This window comes from Xiphophorus hellerii, chromosome 2, assembly GCF_003331165.1.
Source record: "Xiphophorus hellerii strain 12219 chromosome 2, Xiphophorus_hellerii-4.1, whole genome shotgun sequence".
NCBI classification, from domain to species: Eukaryota; Metazoa; Chordata; class Actinopteri; order Cyprinodontiformes; family Poeciliidae; genus Xiphophorus; species Xiphophorus hellerii.
In genome coordinates this window covers 31,138,307-31,152,912 of record NC_045673.1, presented here as the reverse complement: position 1 = coordinate 31,152,912, position 14,606 = coordinate 31,138,307, and the positions used below count along the sequence as shown (strand labels likewise).

The 14,606-nt window shown below is 37.1% G+C and overlaps 1 protein-coding gene across 1 annotated transcript; it reads right to left on the bottom strand.

Moving 5' to 3' along the window:
* Positions 1–3,211: 3,211 nt before the first annotated feature.
* Positions 3,212–7,025, bottom strand: faap24 (FA core complex associated protein 24). Its single transcript, XM_032547472.1, has 4 exons — positions 6,836–7,025; positions 4,570–4,712; positions 4,329–4,484; positions 3,212–3,612 (listed from the first exon to the last, which is right to left on the bottom strand). Exons 1-4 carry the CDS (start codon positions 6,936–6,938, stop codon positions 3,361–3,363), a joined length of 654 nt encoding a protein of 217 aa, XP_032403363.1. The 5' UTR covers positions 6,939–7,025; the 3' UTR covers positions 3,212–3,360.
* Between the last annotated feature and the right edge of the window lie 7,581 nt (positions 7,026–14,606).

Genomic DNA, 14,606 nt, shown 5'->3' with positions numbered 1-14,606 from the left:
CTCTTCTGTATCTTTAAAGGAGAAGCTTACACAAGTGCAGCTTCAGCTGGGCATGCAAGCAACCAAGCTGATGCAGGAGGTGGAAACAAGATGGAACAGCACCTACTTGATGCTGCAACGTCTGGTGGAGTTGAGGGAGCCAGTAGGAGCGGCATTGGCTGGATTACACACTGACATTCCCTTTTTCACTGCCAGTGAGTTTGACATTGTTGTAGGGTGCCTTTCTTTACTCTCTCCTTTCTATGACGCCACCACGGAGCTCTCTGCAGAAGAACACGTGTCGGCATCAAAAGTTATCCCCCTCCTGAAGATGATAGAGAAAGCCCTTCAGGAGGAAGACACTAAGTCGGCACCTGCAGTAGCAGTGAAAATAGGAGAGCAGCTCATCAGACAGCTCAGGGAGAAGCTGCACATGCTCCAGTCAATGAGCATCTTGTCGCTGGCTACACTCCTGGACCCACGATTTAAACTTATAGCATTTTTCAGCAACACAAAAGCTGCTGAAGCAGTGAAGCGCTTGACTTCAGAGTGTGCCACCGTCATCCGACGGAACACAGAAGAGAACACTCACGAGATTCCCCAGGCTTCCACCTCTCAAGAATTCACTGGAGGTAATCTTTTATATTACATTTTGAGATTACTTATTCCTATTACAACACTTACTAACATGACCTGTGGTTTCCATTTAGGTAGCAGACTTTGGCAAAGATTGGACACTAGTGTCATGGAGGCAAAGAGGACTCAAAATGTGTCAGCAGATGCCACCGTAGAGGTCCAGCGCTACCTGTCAGAGGCAAACATAAGCAGGCTGGAGAACCCCCTGGAGTACTGGGCTAATCATCGGTCACTGTACCCCAATCTGTACAAACGTGCACTTATTTATTTATGCACCCCGGCATCATCTGTGCCATGTGAGCGTGTCTTTTCAAAGGCTGGAGAAGTAGTGTCAAAAAAGAGAAATCGTTTGAAACCAAAAACTGTGGAGAAATTGTTTCTTAATAAAAATGCATGAAATCATCCAAGTTACACAAGCATTAGCCTATTCACTACCTCCTCCCTAGTTCCACAAGCACTTTCACTGTCCTCTGCCTGATTAAGCCCATGCCATTTTTCTAGAGTCAGAAAAACATTATTACACAACATGCCATATCACATGACACTACTATTTTGGGAATAATTACACACAGAGAATACATTCAAACAATATTTTATTATACACATATGTGTATACATAATTTATGTAGACAAATGATTTTGTCCTACACCTTTTGTGAAGTCGTTCCCAAGAGCCATAATAGACAAAACTTCAATGCATCACACGTGTTAAGATACAGCTGGCTGTGATTATACACCTGGCCAGTAGGTGGTTTCATGTGCACATGAAGCTTCAAGAAATGAACCCTTTCTCGAACCAGTTGGCTCAAGTGGTTCAATGCCTCATGAGGCTTCATCTCACCATCACTAGTGTACACACATTTTTGGAAATATGTTCATGTAAGATAATTATGAACATCATAATACCCATCATCTGCCAATAAATTTGTGTGTATAACACCAGTGAAAAAACTTTTAATGGTATGTTATGTAGAACTATCAGACCACAAAATGTACATGAATCAACATTGATTACTTAGCTTTCATTCAATATAAAATCAACCCAAATGCACTTGTAGATCCACATTCAGATGATGGTTGAGTCAACACTGATATAGTGCAGTGTTTCCCAACCCTGGTCCTCAAGGCACACTGTCCTACATGTTTTAGAGGCTTCCCTGCTTTAATGTGCCTGATTCAACTGATTGCAGTTCAACAAATGCCTGTTAGTCAGTCATCAATTGAAATCAGCTGGACTGAAGCAAGGAAATACCTAAAACATGCAGGGCAGTGAGTCTTGAGGACCAGGGTTGGGAAACACTGATATAGTGTCAGTTACGGTTGAAACCCTAATGTTGATTCAACATGCAAGTCACCAATCACTTTTAATGTCAGGCTTCAGTGTAGATTCAATGTTTCTGCCTGACATTGTTTCACTCATATTGTGCTATCTGGGAAATTTTTATTTTCACACCTCTTTGCATCAGCATTTGAATGTCCCTATTACAGTAACTAAACACCTTAAAGTGTTTGCGTAAAGTTAATGCTAATTTGTTTCTATCAAATAATCTGTTTAATTTGCACATTTACAACGTAATCATCAGCAGTAGCTCAGAACAAAAAATTCCTGTACTCAGCAAGCAAGACAAATTTAAATGTTATTGATACCTTGCACATATTTATGCAAAAGATTAACAGTTTTGGAACTAGTACTGACCCCTGAGGAACACCAAAAGCAATGTCACAATGCCCATCTTCACTAAGTTTTTCCTGCCTCCAAAGTAACTTCTCACTCAGTACAATACTACTCCCATGATACCATACATTCCAATTTATTGATTAATATTTTTATGATATGATTTTTATGATTGTGTCAAAAGCTTGTTTAAGATTAATGAATACTCCTACTATACAGTTTATTGTAGCATATCTGTAAAGATAACAGTATATTTTAAATATTTTTAAATCAATGTAAATGGATTGTGACCAATAAGGTCAATGGGCTAGCTTTCTCAGAAGATAGATACGACTCATGAATGAGCAGAGAGAGACTAGAAGTTTGCAGTTGTGAGTGCCTTGTATTTATAGTGAGGAAAATTATATACATATTTACAACATTAGTGAAAACATCCAAATGGATGTATAAAATGCACAAAAGAGAAAAACAAAAACAAAAAACCCAGAAAATGAGGGAATGGAAGTTAAAATTTACACCTGGGTTACATTATGGTACATTATGGCTCTTGCTTTTGGGATTTCCTCAGTTGATTCAATTATTTCCAATGATGTTGAACCGTTTGATCTGAATCTGTATTGACTGTTCAGAAAATAATTTATATTTTATAATTTATATTTTTCTAAGAATTTATCTTATTATTGAATTGTTTTTGTAGTATTGTGGAGAACTGTAAAGTACAGTAACTTGTGTAGTGGTGTCTGTCCCCAGTCTTACGCAGCAGCACAACTTTAGCTATTTTCAGTGAATTCATGTATAAACTTCAAACCAAGCATTTAACATGGTCAAAGTGAGCTTCGTCATTTCAATCCTGAGTTATTAGCTGTAAGCCCAAACTACTGGCATCACTAAAACTAAAAATTACTTCATAAGACATTATTGTACAGTCATTCCATACATTTAATCACAGTTGTGGTTAAAATTTTTTATTTGTAACAAAAAGATTTCTTCAAGTCTACACTTTGAGATGCATTGCATCTCCATATAATTTATATAATGGCCCAATGAACACTGAAAAGTACATGTCAGCCTTATGTTCCAGTAATAAAGTTTACGTGGAAGAAGCTGTGAATCTGCTGGGCGCTCCCCTCGCCCACAACGGCCTCTAGCTCAGTAGGAGATGCATTGGAGATTTCCTTGAGACTGGGAAAATTATGCATCAGAGTCAAAGCTTTGATTCTGCCAACCCCAGGGATCTGCTGGATCAGAGTCAGGGTCACTGAGTCCAACAGCCGACCTGAAGTCTTCCGCCTAAAAGGATTCTCTCTGCCCTCCCCATGAACCTAAAGATAAATGATAATAATACATTTTATTTGTAAAGCGCTTTGCTAAAAACTCAGACACTTTACAGGAACACTGTAGCACAGGACATCATGTAAACACAGCAAAAGAGAGCTTGAGTTACTATGTGTATACACAAGATAATTTCAAGTTAATAAAAAAAACACCCACATGCTACACATATCTAAATATTTCTATGTTTCACAAGGAAATTATGAACAATTTACAGCTTTAAATAAAGACTGATTTTATCTTATCAAATCACATTCTTTGATTTCTCCAGGGCATTTAACACAATTCAGCCTGATCTGCTCTATGAGAAACTTCAGAAGACACAGATGGAGGACTCAACAATCACCTGGATCTATGACTACCTGACTAACAGAACACAGTTTGTGAGACTGAAGAACTGTGTGTCTAACCAGGAGGTCAGCAACACAGGAGCTCCACAGGGAACTGTACTCTCACCATTCATTTTCACTCTGTACATTTCAGTCTTCCAGCACAAGTCCAACTCACTCTTTTATACACAAGGCCCGAGGGCTCTTAACATTAGCCCATTCAAGTCTGCACACATGAAATATACATTTAATGCTCTGCATACCTCCATTACCAACACATGCAAAGTTATCTGCATGAGACATAGGTAAAATATGCTATAGATAAAGAAAGAAACCTGGCTGTAGGTCTGCTATCCAGATCAATATTAGATACTTACAATTTGAGTAATGAGCTGTGAGGCTTCTGTTGGTCCACTAACTGGGAGCAGAGACAAACCTAAGTCAAACACCACAAATCTCTGCAAAGCAGAGAAGTATTGCTCACTGAGCCGTGTCCTCTCCACTAATACCAGCTCCTGAAAGCTGCTACTGGCCTGAAAAACACAAGAAAAACAGTGCAGACCAGTGAGAAGGTTTGCAAAAAACTATACTGTCAGACAGCTCACTGGCATCACCTACATTTCGGTATCGAACCAGCTTCCTTTTGTAGCTATTTCCTGCTATTATGTCACACTCTGACACATAAAGAAGCCTCGTTTTGCTGGGAAGATGGAAATCTGCGACACCCAGCTCCTTTTCAAAGAGGATTTTCACACCTCCATCTGCAGAAGAAGTTTAGCAAGGTTAGCGTTGAGATGCAAAAAGATGGCAGGCGTTCAAAGTGATACACAGTAATCTAAATTGATCAGTTCAAAAGTAGAAGTCATTATTTAGATTTACTATATACAAAATGATAGATTTTAAATCTATTTCCTTCAAATTCTATCTAATTTGACGATTATGGCTAACAGCAAATGTCATGGCCAAAACAACCACTGAGAAAACTCACAAGGTGTGGACTGCAGCTTCAGTAAGAGCTTAAAGAGCAACTACACACAGACATACCCAGGACATGCAGTATAACTGTAGCATTTGTTGTGTTAAGTCACTCCTGAACCACAGACTTTGTTGGTCTAGAGCAGGGGTGTCAAACTTCAGTTCTCAAGGGCCGCTGTTCAGTAGTTTTTAGATGTGCCACAGGTACAAAACATTGGAATGAAATGGCGTAATTACACCCTTCTTGTGTAGATACGTCCTCCAGAGCCTTGCTAATGACCTAATTTTTCAGGTATGGTGCAGCAGAGGCACATCTAAAAGTTGCAGGGCAGTGGCCCTTGAGGAATGGAGTTTGACACCTGTGGTCTAGAGCAGCGTTTCCCAATTCCGGTCCTCAGGCCCCCCTGCTCTGCATGTTTTAGATGTGCCTCTATTCCAGAGCAGCTGATTCAAATGATTGCATGACCATCAAGTGCTGCAGAAACATAGTACGGGGTTATGTAATTTTTGTGGAAAGTTGGAAACAGTTGTACATATTTTTATGGAATGTAATAAATATAATCTAGAAAGAGAGGAATTAGTAGAAGAGTTAAATAGGAATAAAGTTAAATTAAATATTAGAGATCTGCTACAAAAATCTTCTGGAGATGTGGTTTTTAATTCCGTATTTAGGTTTCTTAGAAAAACAGGTCTAATAGGGAGATTATAGGGTTTAGGCATCTGGTTCATACTCCAGTCCAGAAGGTGGCGGTAATGCACCTGACAGTTGTTTGCCAACCGCCATAAAACAAAAAAGAAGAAGAAGAAGAAGTGCTGCAGAAACCTGTTGATCACCCATATATTCAATCCAGGTGTGTAGCAGAAGGGAAACACCTAAAACATGCAGGGCAGGGGGGCCTGAGGACCGGAATTGGGAAACGCTGGTCTAGAGAAAGGACTGGATAGCTGGCACCAGTTAGAACAGGGGTGGGCACTCCTGGTCCTCGAGGGCCGGTGTCCTGCAACTTTTAGATGCATCTCTACTTCAACACACCTGAGTCAAATAATGAGGTCGTTAGCAGGACTCTGGAGAACTTGACTGCACTTAGGAGGTGATTCAGCTGTTGGATTCAGGTGTGTTGGACCAGGGAGACATCTAAGAGTTGCAGGACACCGACCCTCGAGGACCAGGATTGCCCACCCCTGAGTTAGAAATTGCAACTAACTGGTCCTTTGGAGCCATTTCATTTTTTTTACTTTCACAGTTTTATTTTAACAATGAATTAGAAAGTAAGTTCTTACACTTTTAGGTTCAGCAGTATTGAGGATCACAGTTTCCATCTGCTAGACCAGGAGTCTGAAACCTAAAGCTCCAGAACCTGCAAGTGGCTCTCTGGCCCTTTTATTAAACGATTAAATACTTCCTCGATTTCTTTCATTCTTTTGTTCTGTGCCCCCATAAAAACACTAATTGATTGAAAATCTGGTACAAGATAAGAATGAGCAACAAATGTCAAAAGTTAGAGGAAGCATGAACTGCAATAACACGAAAACGTGAAGTATTGAAAAAAAAACAAACTGGAATATACGGTCAATAAGTCGTAGATCAGAGCAGAAAATAAAATGCTGTCAGTTCATTTAAACTTTACTTCGGTAAATTTACTTTGCTCTTATCTGTCAAAAGGACAGTATAGAAGTTCACAAACTTAATAAGCCATGCTTGTTTTGGAGAGAATGTGTTTCCTCCTAAAGCCTTTTAAACCAGCACATTTCTCATTGTTTTGTCATTAAACATCTAGGAGAATCAAATACAGATGTCAGGCTGTTCTGTTCTCAAACTGTGTACTAGCTCTTAGTCATGTCTGATATTCTGTGTTGGATATTCAGTGCTCGGCGCTAAAAGTAACAAAAGTGGAAAAACGCTTTTAACCTTTTAAGCCCTGAAGAAGAGACGAAGTCCTCCATTTTTCATGACAAAGAATGTGTCCATACGGAAGATCTGAATTCACCAAGACAGCTGCTTTGGGATCCATACTGCTAAACACTGACTAAATGTTGTCATCCTGACAACTCTTCGGATGATTTTTAACCACCTCTAATCACCAAGGAATGTTTCTTCTTCTTTTTTAGTTGCTGTTGATAGCCAATGTACAGGTGCGTTAGCGCCATCTATTGTAGTGGAATGGGAAACAGTAGAAAATCCCTTAGGCCTGCATCTTATTCCTGCCTCATAGCAAGAAGGTCCAGGTCTTGCGCGAAATTCTACCCGATTTGAATCAGAACCTGTCCCACTCTATTCTCTATCAGTTCCAAACAAGGAAATTAATCACACCAAAGAAGCATATTATATTTATTTATTTTTATTCATCTCAGAAGGTGATGAGTCTGCCTACAGGAACGAGGTGGAGCGACTGACAGCATTGTGCACAGACAACAACCTGATTCTAAACACACCCAAGACCAAGGAGATCATAGTGGATTTTAGGAGAAGGGAAAGAGACATTGAACCACTTAACATCTGCGGAGAGCCTGTGAAGAGGGTGTCAAACTTCAGTTTCCTGGGAGTTCACATTATGGATAACCTGGTCTGGGATGTAAACACAGCAGAACTGCCAAAGAAGGCCCAGCAGAGACTCTATTTCCCGAGAGTCCTCAGGAGGAACAATATTTCTCAAAAACTGCTGGTGTCCTTCTTTCAATGTTCTATTGAAACCATCATCTGCTATTGTATCTGTGTGTGGTACCCCAGCTGCACAGCAGCACAGAGGGGGACTCTCCAGAGCAGATTTTACTGCTCTTCAGTAAAATCTGCAGAGCGGCTGCTCTCTGCTTTCTCTCAAAGATCTCTACAGGTCCTGCTGCCTCAGGAAAGCCAAGAATATTTTAAGACTCACATCCCGGTCACAATTTGTTCCAACTGCTGCCATCTGTCTACAGATACAGGACAAACAGACTGAAGAACAGTTTATACCCGGTAGCCATAAGAGCATTAAATACCCTGTAGTACTACTTTCATCAATTTTGTTATAATCCATGTAACTTATTGCATGGTTCTATAATGACAATAAAGATTGTTATTATTATTGTTGTTATTACTATTAAAAGAAGAACTGTAGTACAAAACAACAGAGAGGAACTTAAAGAATTGATATTGACTCTGACAGAACCATTAAAATCAGGCCTGAGCAAAGACATGTGGAGAAGAACTGGTGTCAGGGTTCCTGGGTGTGTGTGAGAGTGTGAGTAATGCATCTTTTCCAGTGAGGATCTAGGTGGAGAACCTGGGCAACCTACACAGGTGGAGCTCATCAGCCTCCTCAGAATGCTGGGATTAAAAGAGTGGCAGAGCTTTCACTCAACACTGGAAGATTAGTCTGATTAGTCTCTCTGGCCGCCTCTTGTTGTTACCTGTCACTAGCTGTTTACTATCTCCTGTGCTTTTGCCAGAAGTTGTTTAGTCCTTGTGTTTGCTGCCTCTAGGTTGTCTCATTGGATTTCCAAGAAGAATCAGTTCTACTGTTTCCCCTCCTGTGGATTCACCTGCAAGTTACCTGCCTGCCTGCTCAGCCATTCATCATTTCTCCACTTGGCTCTATCAGACCTCTGGTTCTTTGTATAACCACCCACCTCGCACTAATCTGGGGATTCACCATCAACCATTTCCTTATTTCCTTTCCAAATCCTTATTTGAACTCTGTTGTTTCTACATGTGGGTCAGAAGGTTAAATCCGAACGTCAGCTGGTGCTCGAAGATAAAAAATAGGCACATAGTACAAGACCTCAAAACACCTTAAACAACATAACACATATCAATTAAGAATCTAATCTGGAATTGAATCATACTATGTTTCATTGTCATTATGTGGTGGCAATGCAATTGTATTTATGTATGTAGACTACTAAAGCTACTCATCAAGATAAGTACCTCATTAAAATTTTACTTTAGTTACTATGTGTTCTTTATTAAAGGAACAAATTTAAAAGTAAAAATGAAACACAAAATATTGTGTAATTTTAATAGGACAATTATTTCCAATATCTTCTGTCAGCTGCTGTCTTTAGTGTTCTCTACAGCTCATGTCCCCCATGTCGGCATCCGTCTCTCACACCAACATCTTTTCATCCTACATCTGTGAAGCTTCTCTGTGGTTGTCCTCTTCCTGAGAACCTGGTTTTGAATATTGGAAAACTCTTTGTCCAATATTCCACTGTCCCTCCTTGGTTTTAAATAACTGACTCCATACTAAGCACCTGATTTTCTGTTTTAAGCTTTAGTCAATACAAATTATAATCACAATTACCAGATAAAACTGACATTTAGAGTGGTTGTTAAAATATTATTCAAGTTTACAATGTATGAAAGCTGTTGTCTTTCTCATGCTTACAGCTAACTGATGCCTTAAAGCAAGGGGTTTTCTTTTTCTCAGAAGTTACCTTGAACTTGATGGGTTTTGGTTGCTCATCTGTCTTCCAGTTGATGCAACACCATGAGGTCTTAGAACAAACCCAGTCGAAAGGATGAATTGTGGTTTTCTTGTTTTTTTTTACTCATTGTGAGATTTGATTCAATGTAAATGAGTAAAATTCTTTTACTCAAAATAAATTCAAATAAAAGTAAAAGTTTAGGTTTTGTCCATGACATTTAAGCTATTGGGACAGTATGCCTTTGCATATTAATTTCAATATCCAAAATTGCGGTCTAGCTGCTTCCTCTCTACCCTGAGAAGAAAAATTATATGTCCAAAGAAAATAAGAACCAAGTACCGTTCTATTCCACATCCACAACAATTACAGAAGTTAATTTCATAATTATTTAAGTTATCCCTGTAATGACGTTTTGCAAAAAACAACCATTACAGAGACTTTAACGACTTTTAATATTTATTTTTGAAGAAATTAAAAAATAATTATCAATTCCTGTGCGTTTTGTGACTGAAATTTTGAGACAATACACTTTTTTCAATTTCAGCTTCATTAATGTTTTCAGAAAAAAAATTAAAACTGAATCTTGTACAATAAATCTAATACAATAAAGTTTGGTCTTCTAACAAAGAATGAAAAGTTGTATTATAATATTAACAATTTAATTTTCTGGCTACGTTTTTATTCACAAATGCTGCTTTCTAAACATTACTCGATCCTTTTTAATGTGAAATAATTTTATATAAGAAAGTGCTTAAACGTTGCAACATCACAAAAGCTACATCTTTATACCAATATGTTAAAAGCTTAATTGAACATTTGAAGCTCCTCTTGCGCTTTTAACATTTGTTTTACTTTCCTCACAGTTAGTCTGACTATTCTTTTTGGATTCTCTTTTTTTTTTGCTCAGTTTATTTTGCCAAACTTTTTTGTTACTGATGTGTGACTTGTACTATTTTCTTTGAATTTTCAACGAAGACGAAAAAACAACAAAACGTTTCCATAATTCCGCTTTTTAACTCCAAACTGTCCGCCTGGATGCGAACTTAGCAGAAGTGCGGAAATATCAACCAAAAAGGGCTGGGCGGGGTGAAGGCAGGCGATGGAGACACTACGCACAAAAAGAATGCGCAATTGCAGGACACAGCACAGGAGGAAGAAGTTCGCGCAAGAGTGGCGCGTGGGAGGTGCTGCGGTTGATTGGAGCGGAGTCTGAAGTTGACAGAGCAGAATCTTAGAGCTTAAACGTGGCCGGGAAAAGGAAAAGAAACAATTAAAGAGCTTTGGATGAAAAAGAAATTCATTTAAATCAGACAGATCTACAGTATGTCAGACAGTTCCATTACCTGCAGTACCACCTTGGATACATCCTGATGCTGAAATAGATTTTTCATTATTAGAAAAGAAGAACAAAGATAAATTTCACATTATGAATAAATATATAGTACAATAATACTTAAATATAATGTAAATATAAATATTATAACTATATACAAATATATACAGATGCATCAAAAAATACAGCTAATAGGGTAGGGATAGCATTTATTGTGCCACAGTTTCAAATTAAGGTAGGGAGTAGGATTAGTGATGGAGTCGGTGTATAAATGAGAAATGCTTGCTTTGCTTTTAGCAGTTCAGTGGGTGGAAGAGGTAAAACCATTAAAATCAATCATTTGTTCAGATTCTAGTTCTTCATTAGTCAGTTTGCAAAATAATCAGTCAGAAAGTAGACCAGATATATTAATTGAAATACAACAAACACTTTATAGAATCAATATGATGGGGCTAACAGTAAATTTTGTATGGGTTCCAGCACATCACAGAATTAAGGGGAATGAAATGGCAGACAGGATAGCTAAGGAGAGTACCAATCAGGTAAGGATAGATATTAATGTTAGTTTTAGTATAACAGGAATAAAGGGTATAATTAAACAAAAAACAAAAGAGAGGTGGCAAACGTTATGGGTAGAAGAAAAGAAAGGAAGGTGGTTTTATAAAATCCAAAAGAGAATTGGACAAATGAGAAGAACAGAAAGAAGCAGGAGAGAAGAGATAATTATTTCATGACTTAGAATCGGAACACTGGATTGAATAGATCACTATTTTTGATAGGGAAACATCAGACAGGGAAATGTGACTGAGGGGAAGATGAGACAGTGGAACATGTAGTTTTGAGTTGTAGGAATTATCTGATTCAGAGAAACAAGTTAATGAAAAACCTTATTAATATGAAAATGAAATTTGATATTGTTGATTTACCTCAAAAGGACTCGGGAAGCAGAGGATATCAGGCTATATTTGATTTTTTGAAACAGAGTAAGTTGTATAATAGGATATATATATATATATACCGTATATATATATATATATATATATATATATATATATATATATATATATATATATATATATATATATATATATATATATATATGTTATGGAAAGAGGGATTATTGATTAAATTAGAAAAACTTGGCATAAGTGGTAAGATTTATAACTGGGTTTTAGATTTTCTGTTTGGTAGAGAAATAGAAGTTAGAGTTGGGGCTGCTTTCTCTACTAGATATATTGTTGAGAATGGTACCCTACAAGGCATTGTGTGTAGCCCAATTCTTTTTAATATTATGATAAATGACATTTTTGGTGAGATAGACTGTAGTATAGGGAAATCTTTATTTGCAGATGATGGGGCTCTGTGGGTGCGGGGACATAATATATATTTGCAGAAAAAGATGCAGGATGCCATTTTGAAAGTGGAAGGTTGGGCAAATAAATGGGGATTTAGAATGTCAGTTGCAAAGTTATTTGTTTTTATAGAAGACATAAGGAAGTGAATTTAAATCTTTATAATCAGAAGCTTGAATGGGGATTTAGAATGTCAGTTGCAAAGTTATTTGTTTTTATAGAAGACATAAGGAAGTGAATTTAAATCTTTATAATCAGAAGCTTGAACAAGTGAATAAAGTGAGATTTTTAGGTGTCATCTTTGATGAAAAATTAACTTGGAAACAGCACATAGAATTAGTTCAAAATAAATATAAAAAAGTGAATAATTTGTTGAGATGTCTTTCTGGACAGGAATGGGGAGCTTCAAGAAGTGCGCTGTTGGGAGTTTATCAGGCTCTCATGAGATCTTCCTTGGATTATGGGTGTATAGCATGTATGGCAGCTGCTCACAGTCATTTGAGAAAACTTGATAGTGAACAAACACAAGGATTACGAATATGTTGTGGAGCTTTCAGATCATCTCCTTTAGCTGCTTTGCAAGTTGAAACTGGTGAGCTTCTTTAAGGTTCAGAAGATTGAAGCTAATGTATGTGTATTGGGTAAATCTACAGGGACATAATTATGATCATCCAACTAAGGCTGTGCTGCAGGATTGTTGGGAACGTCATAAATCTGATTGTAATAGCTTTGGATGGATGGGGACATAAAAGCTCAAAATTTCGGTTTGACTCAGTTCCAGTATAGTTTTACGGTTCCACAGTCACCAATTCCACCATGGTTATTTATCACACCAGAAGTTGATCTGCAATTGGGGGAATTTCTTAAAAAGGGAAAGACTCCAGAATGGGTTATAGTTAATAATTATTTTGGAAGGTTTAAAGATAGTATAATTATATATACAGATGAATCTAAAGACCCAAATAGTGGCAGAACAGGAGCAGCTGTGAATATTCCACACCATAAAGTCATGATTAACAGATCATCTAGAAGTTTTTACAGTTGAATTATCTGCCATTATGTTAGCTTTAGAATGGTTGCTTGATGATAATATTAGGGTAGAAAGTAAATATATAATTGCATCAGATAGTCAAGCTGCATTAAGTATAAAATCTGGCAAATCTTGTAGATTAGATTTATCATTAGGTATATATCACTTATTAGTTCAGCTACATAATAAGAAATGTTTTGTTCGATTTGTCTGGATTACTGCTCATGTAGGTATAGAAGGAAATGAAGAAGTAAATATATTAGCTAAACAGGCCCTGAAATCAGATATTAACTTAAGTATTCCATTAAGCAAAAGTGAGGGTAAATCTATTATTCAAAATAAAATCCTTAAGGTTTGGCAGGAACAATGAGCTAATCATGACACTGGTAAAGATTTATATAAAATTCAAAAGACTGTGGGGGGTAATAGTTGTATAAATGGAAGGCGGAAAGAAGAGATAGTCATATCTCGACTTAGAATTGGTCATACTGGACTTAGTAGTTCTCTTTTCAGAATAGGGAAACATGAAATAGGACTTGTAATTATTGAAATCAGATGGAAACAGTGGAACATGTCTTATTAGAATGTAATAAGTATTCAGAGGAACATCAGCACTTAAAGTCAATACTAAATAGAGAGAAAATAGGATTTTCTATGATAAATCTTTTAGGAAATAAATCAAATTCTGTTAGAAATCAATTAGATTTTTAAAAACACTGGGTTATTTAATCGTATTGTGTGTGTGTGTATACACACACATACATACTACAGTATGTTTGGGTGTGTCCAAAAGTGAGAAGGTGTGTCCAAAAGTTTGGACACACCTTCTCATTGAATTCAATGAGAAAGTGTGTCCAAACTTTTGGTCTGTATTGAGTATATACTTGACTATGATTATTTATATTTCCTATGTAATGTAGAACATTGTCTGTTTACAAATCAATTTATATAACCTTTATGTGTACTGTTCTGTCTCTTTCCACATACATGTACAGGGGTTGGACAATGAAACTGAAACACCTGGTTTTAGACCACAATAACTTATTAGTATGGTGTAGGGCAGGGGTGTCCAAACTTTTTGCAAAGAGGGCCAGATTTGATAAAGTCAAGATGCGCGGGGGCCAATAGTTTGTTCGGACATTTTTTAACTACAAAAGTGTCATGCAAATACACACTGTTATAAAACAATTTTCATTGTCACAATTATCTTTATTTTTCAAATGACAAAATAACCAAATATAAGCCACTCAGGCAGATGAGAACAACTCTAAAAACACAAATTCTGCTTTTCTTTCATATCTGGAGAGTCAGATAACATTGAACAAACTGTATGAAATACCTTACATTTACATGAGTTTAAAAATATCTTTGCCTCAAGAACATTTTAAACAGGAGTTATAAGTAACGCAAAGTTGTCTGTTATTATTAAATCTTAAAACAAGTGAATTTTGCTCTTGTCATTTACAATATCTTTCAGAAAGTAATAGTTTGTATCACATCTACAGGTTCATAACCAAATCTTACTCAAGAGTTTAATAAAAATAAGTGCCATAAACCCAAG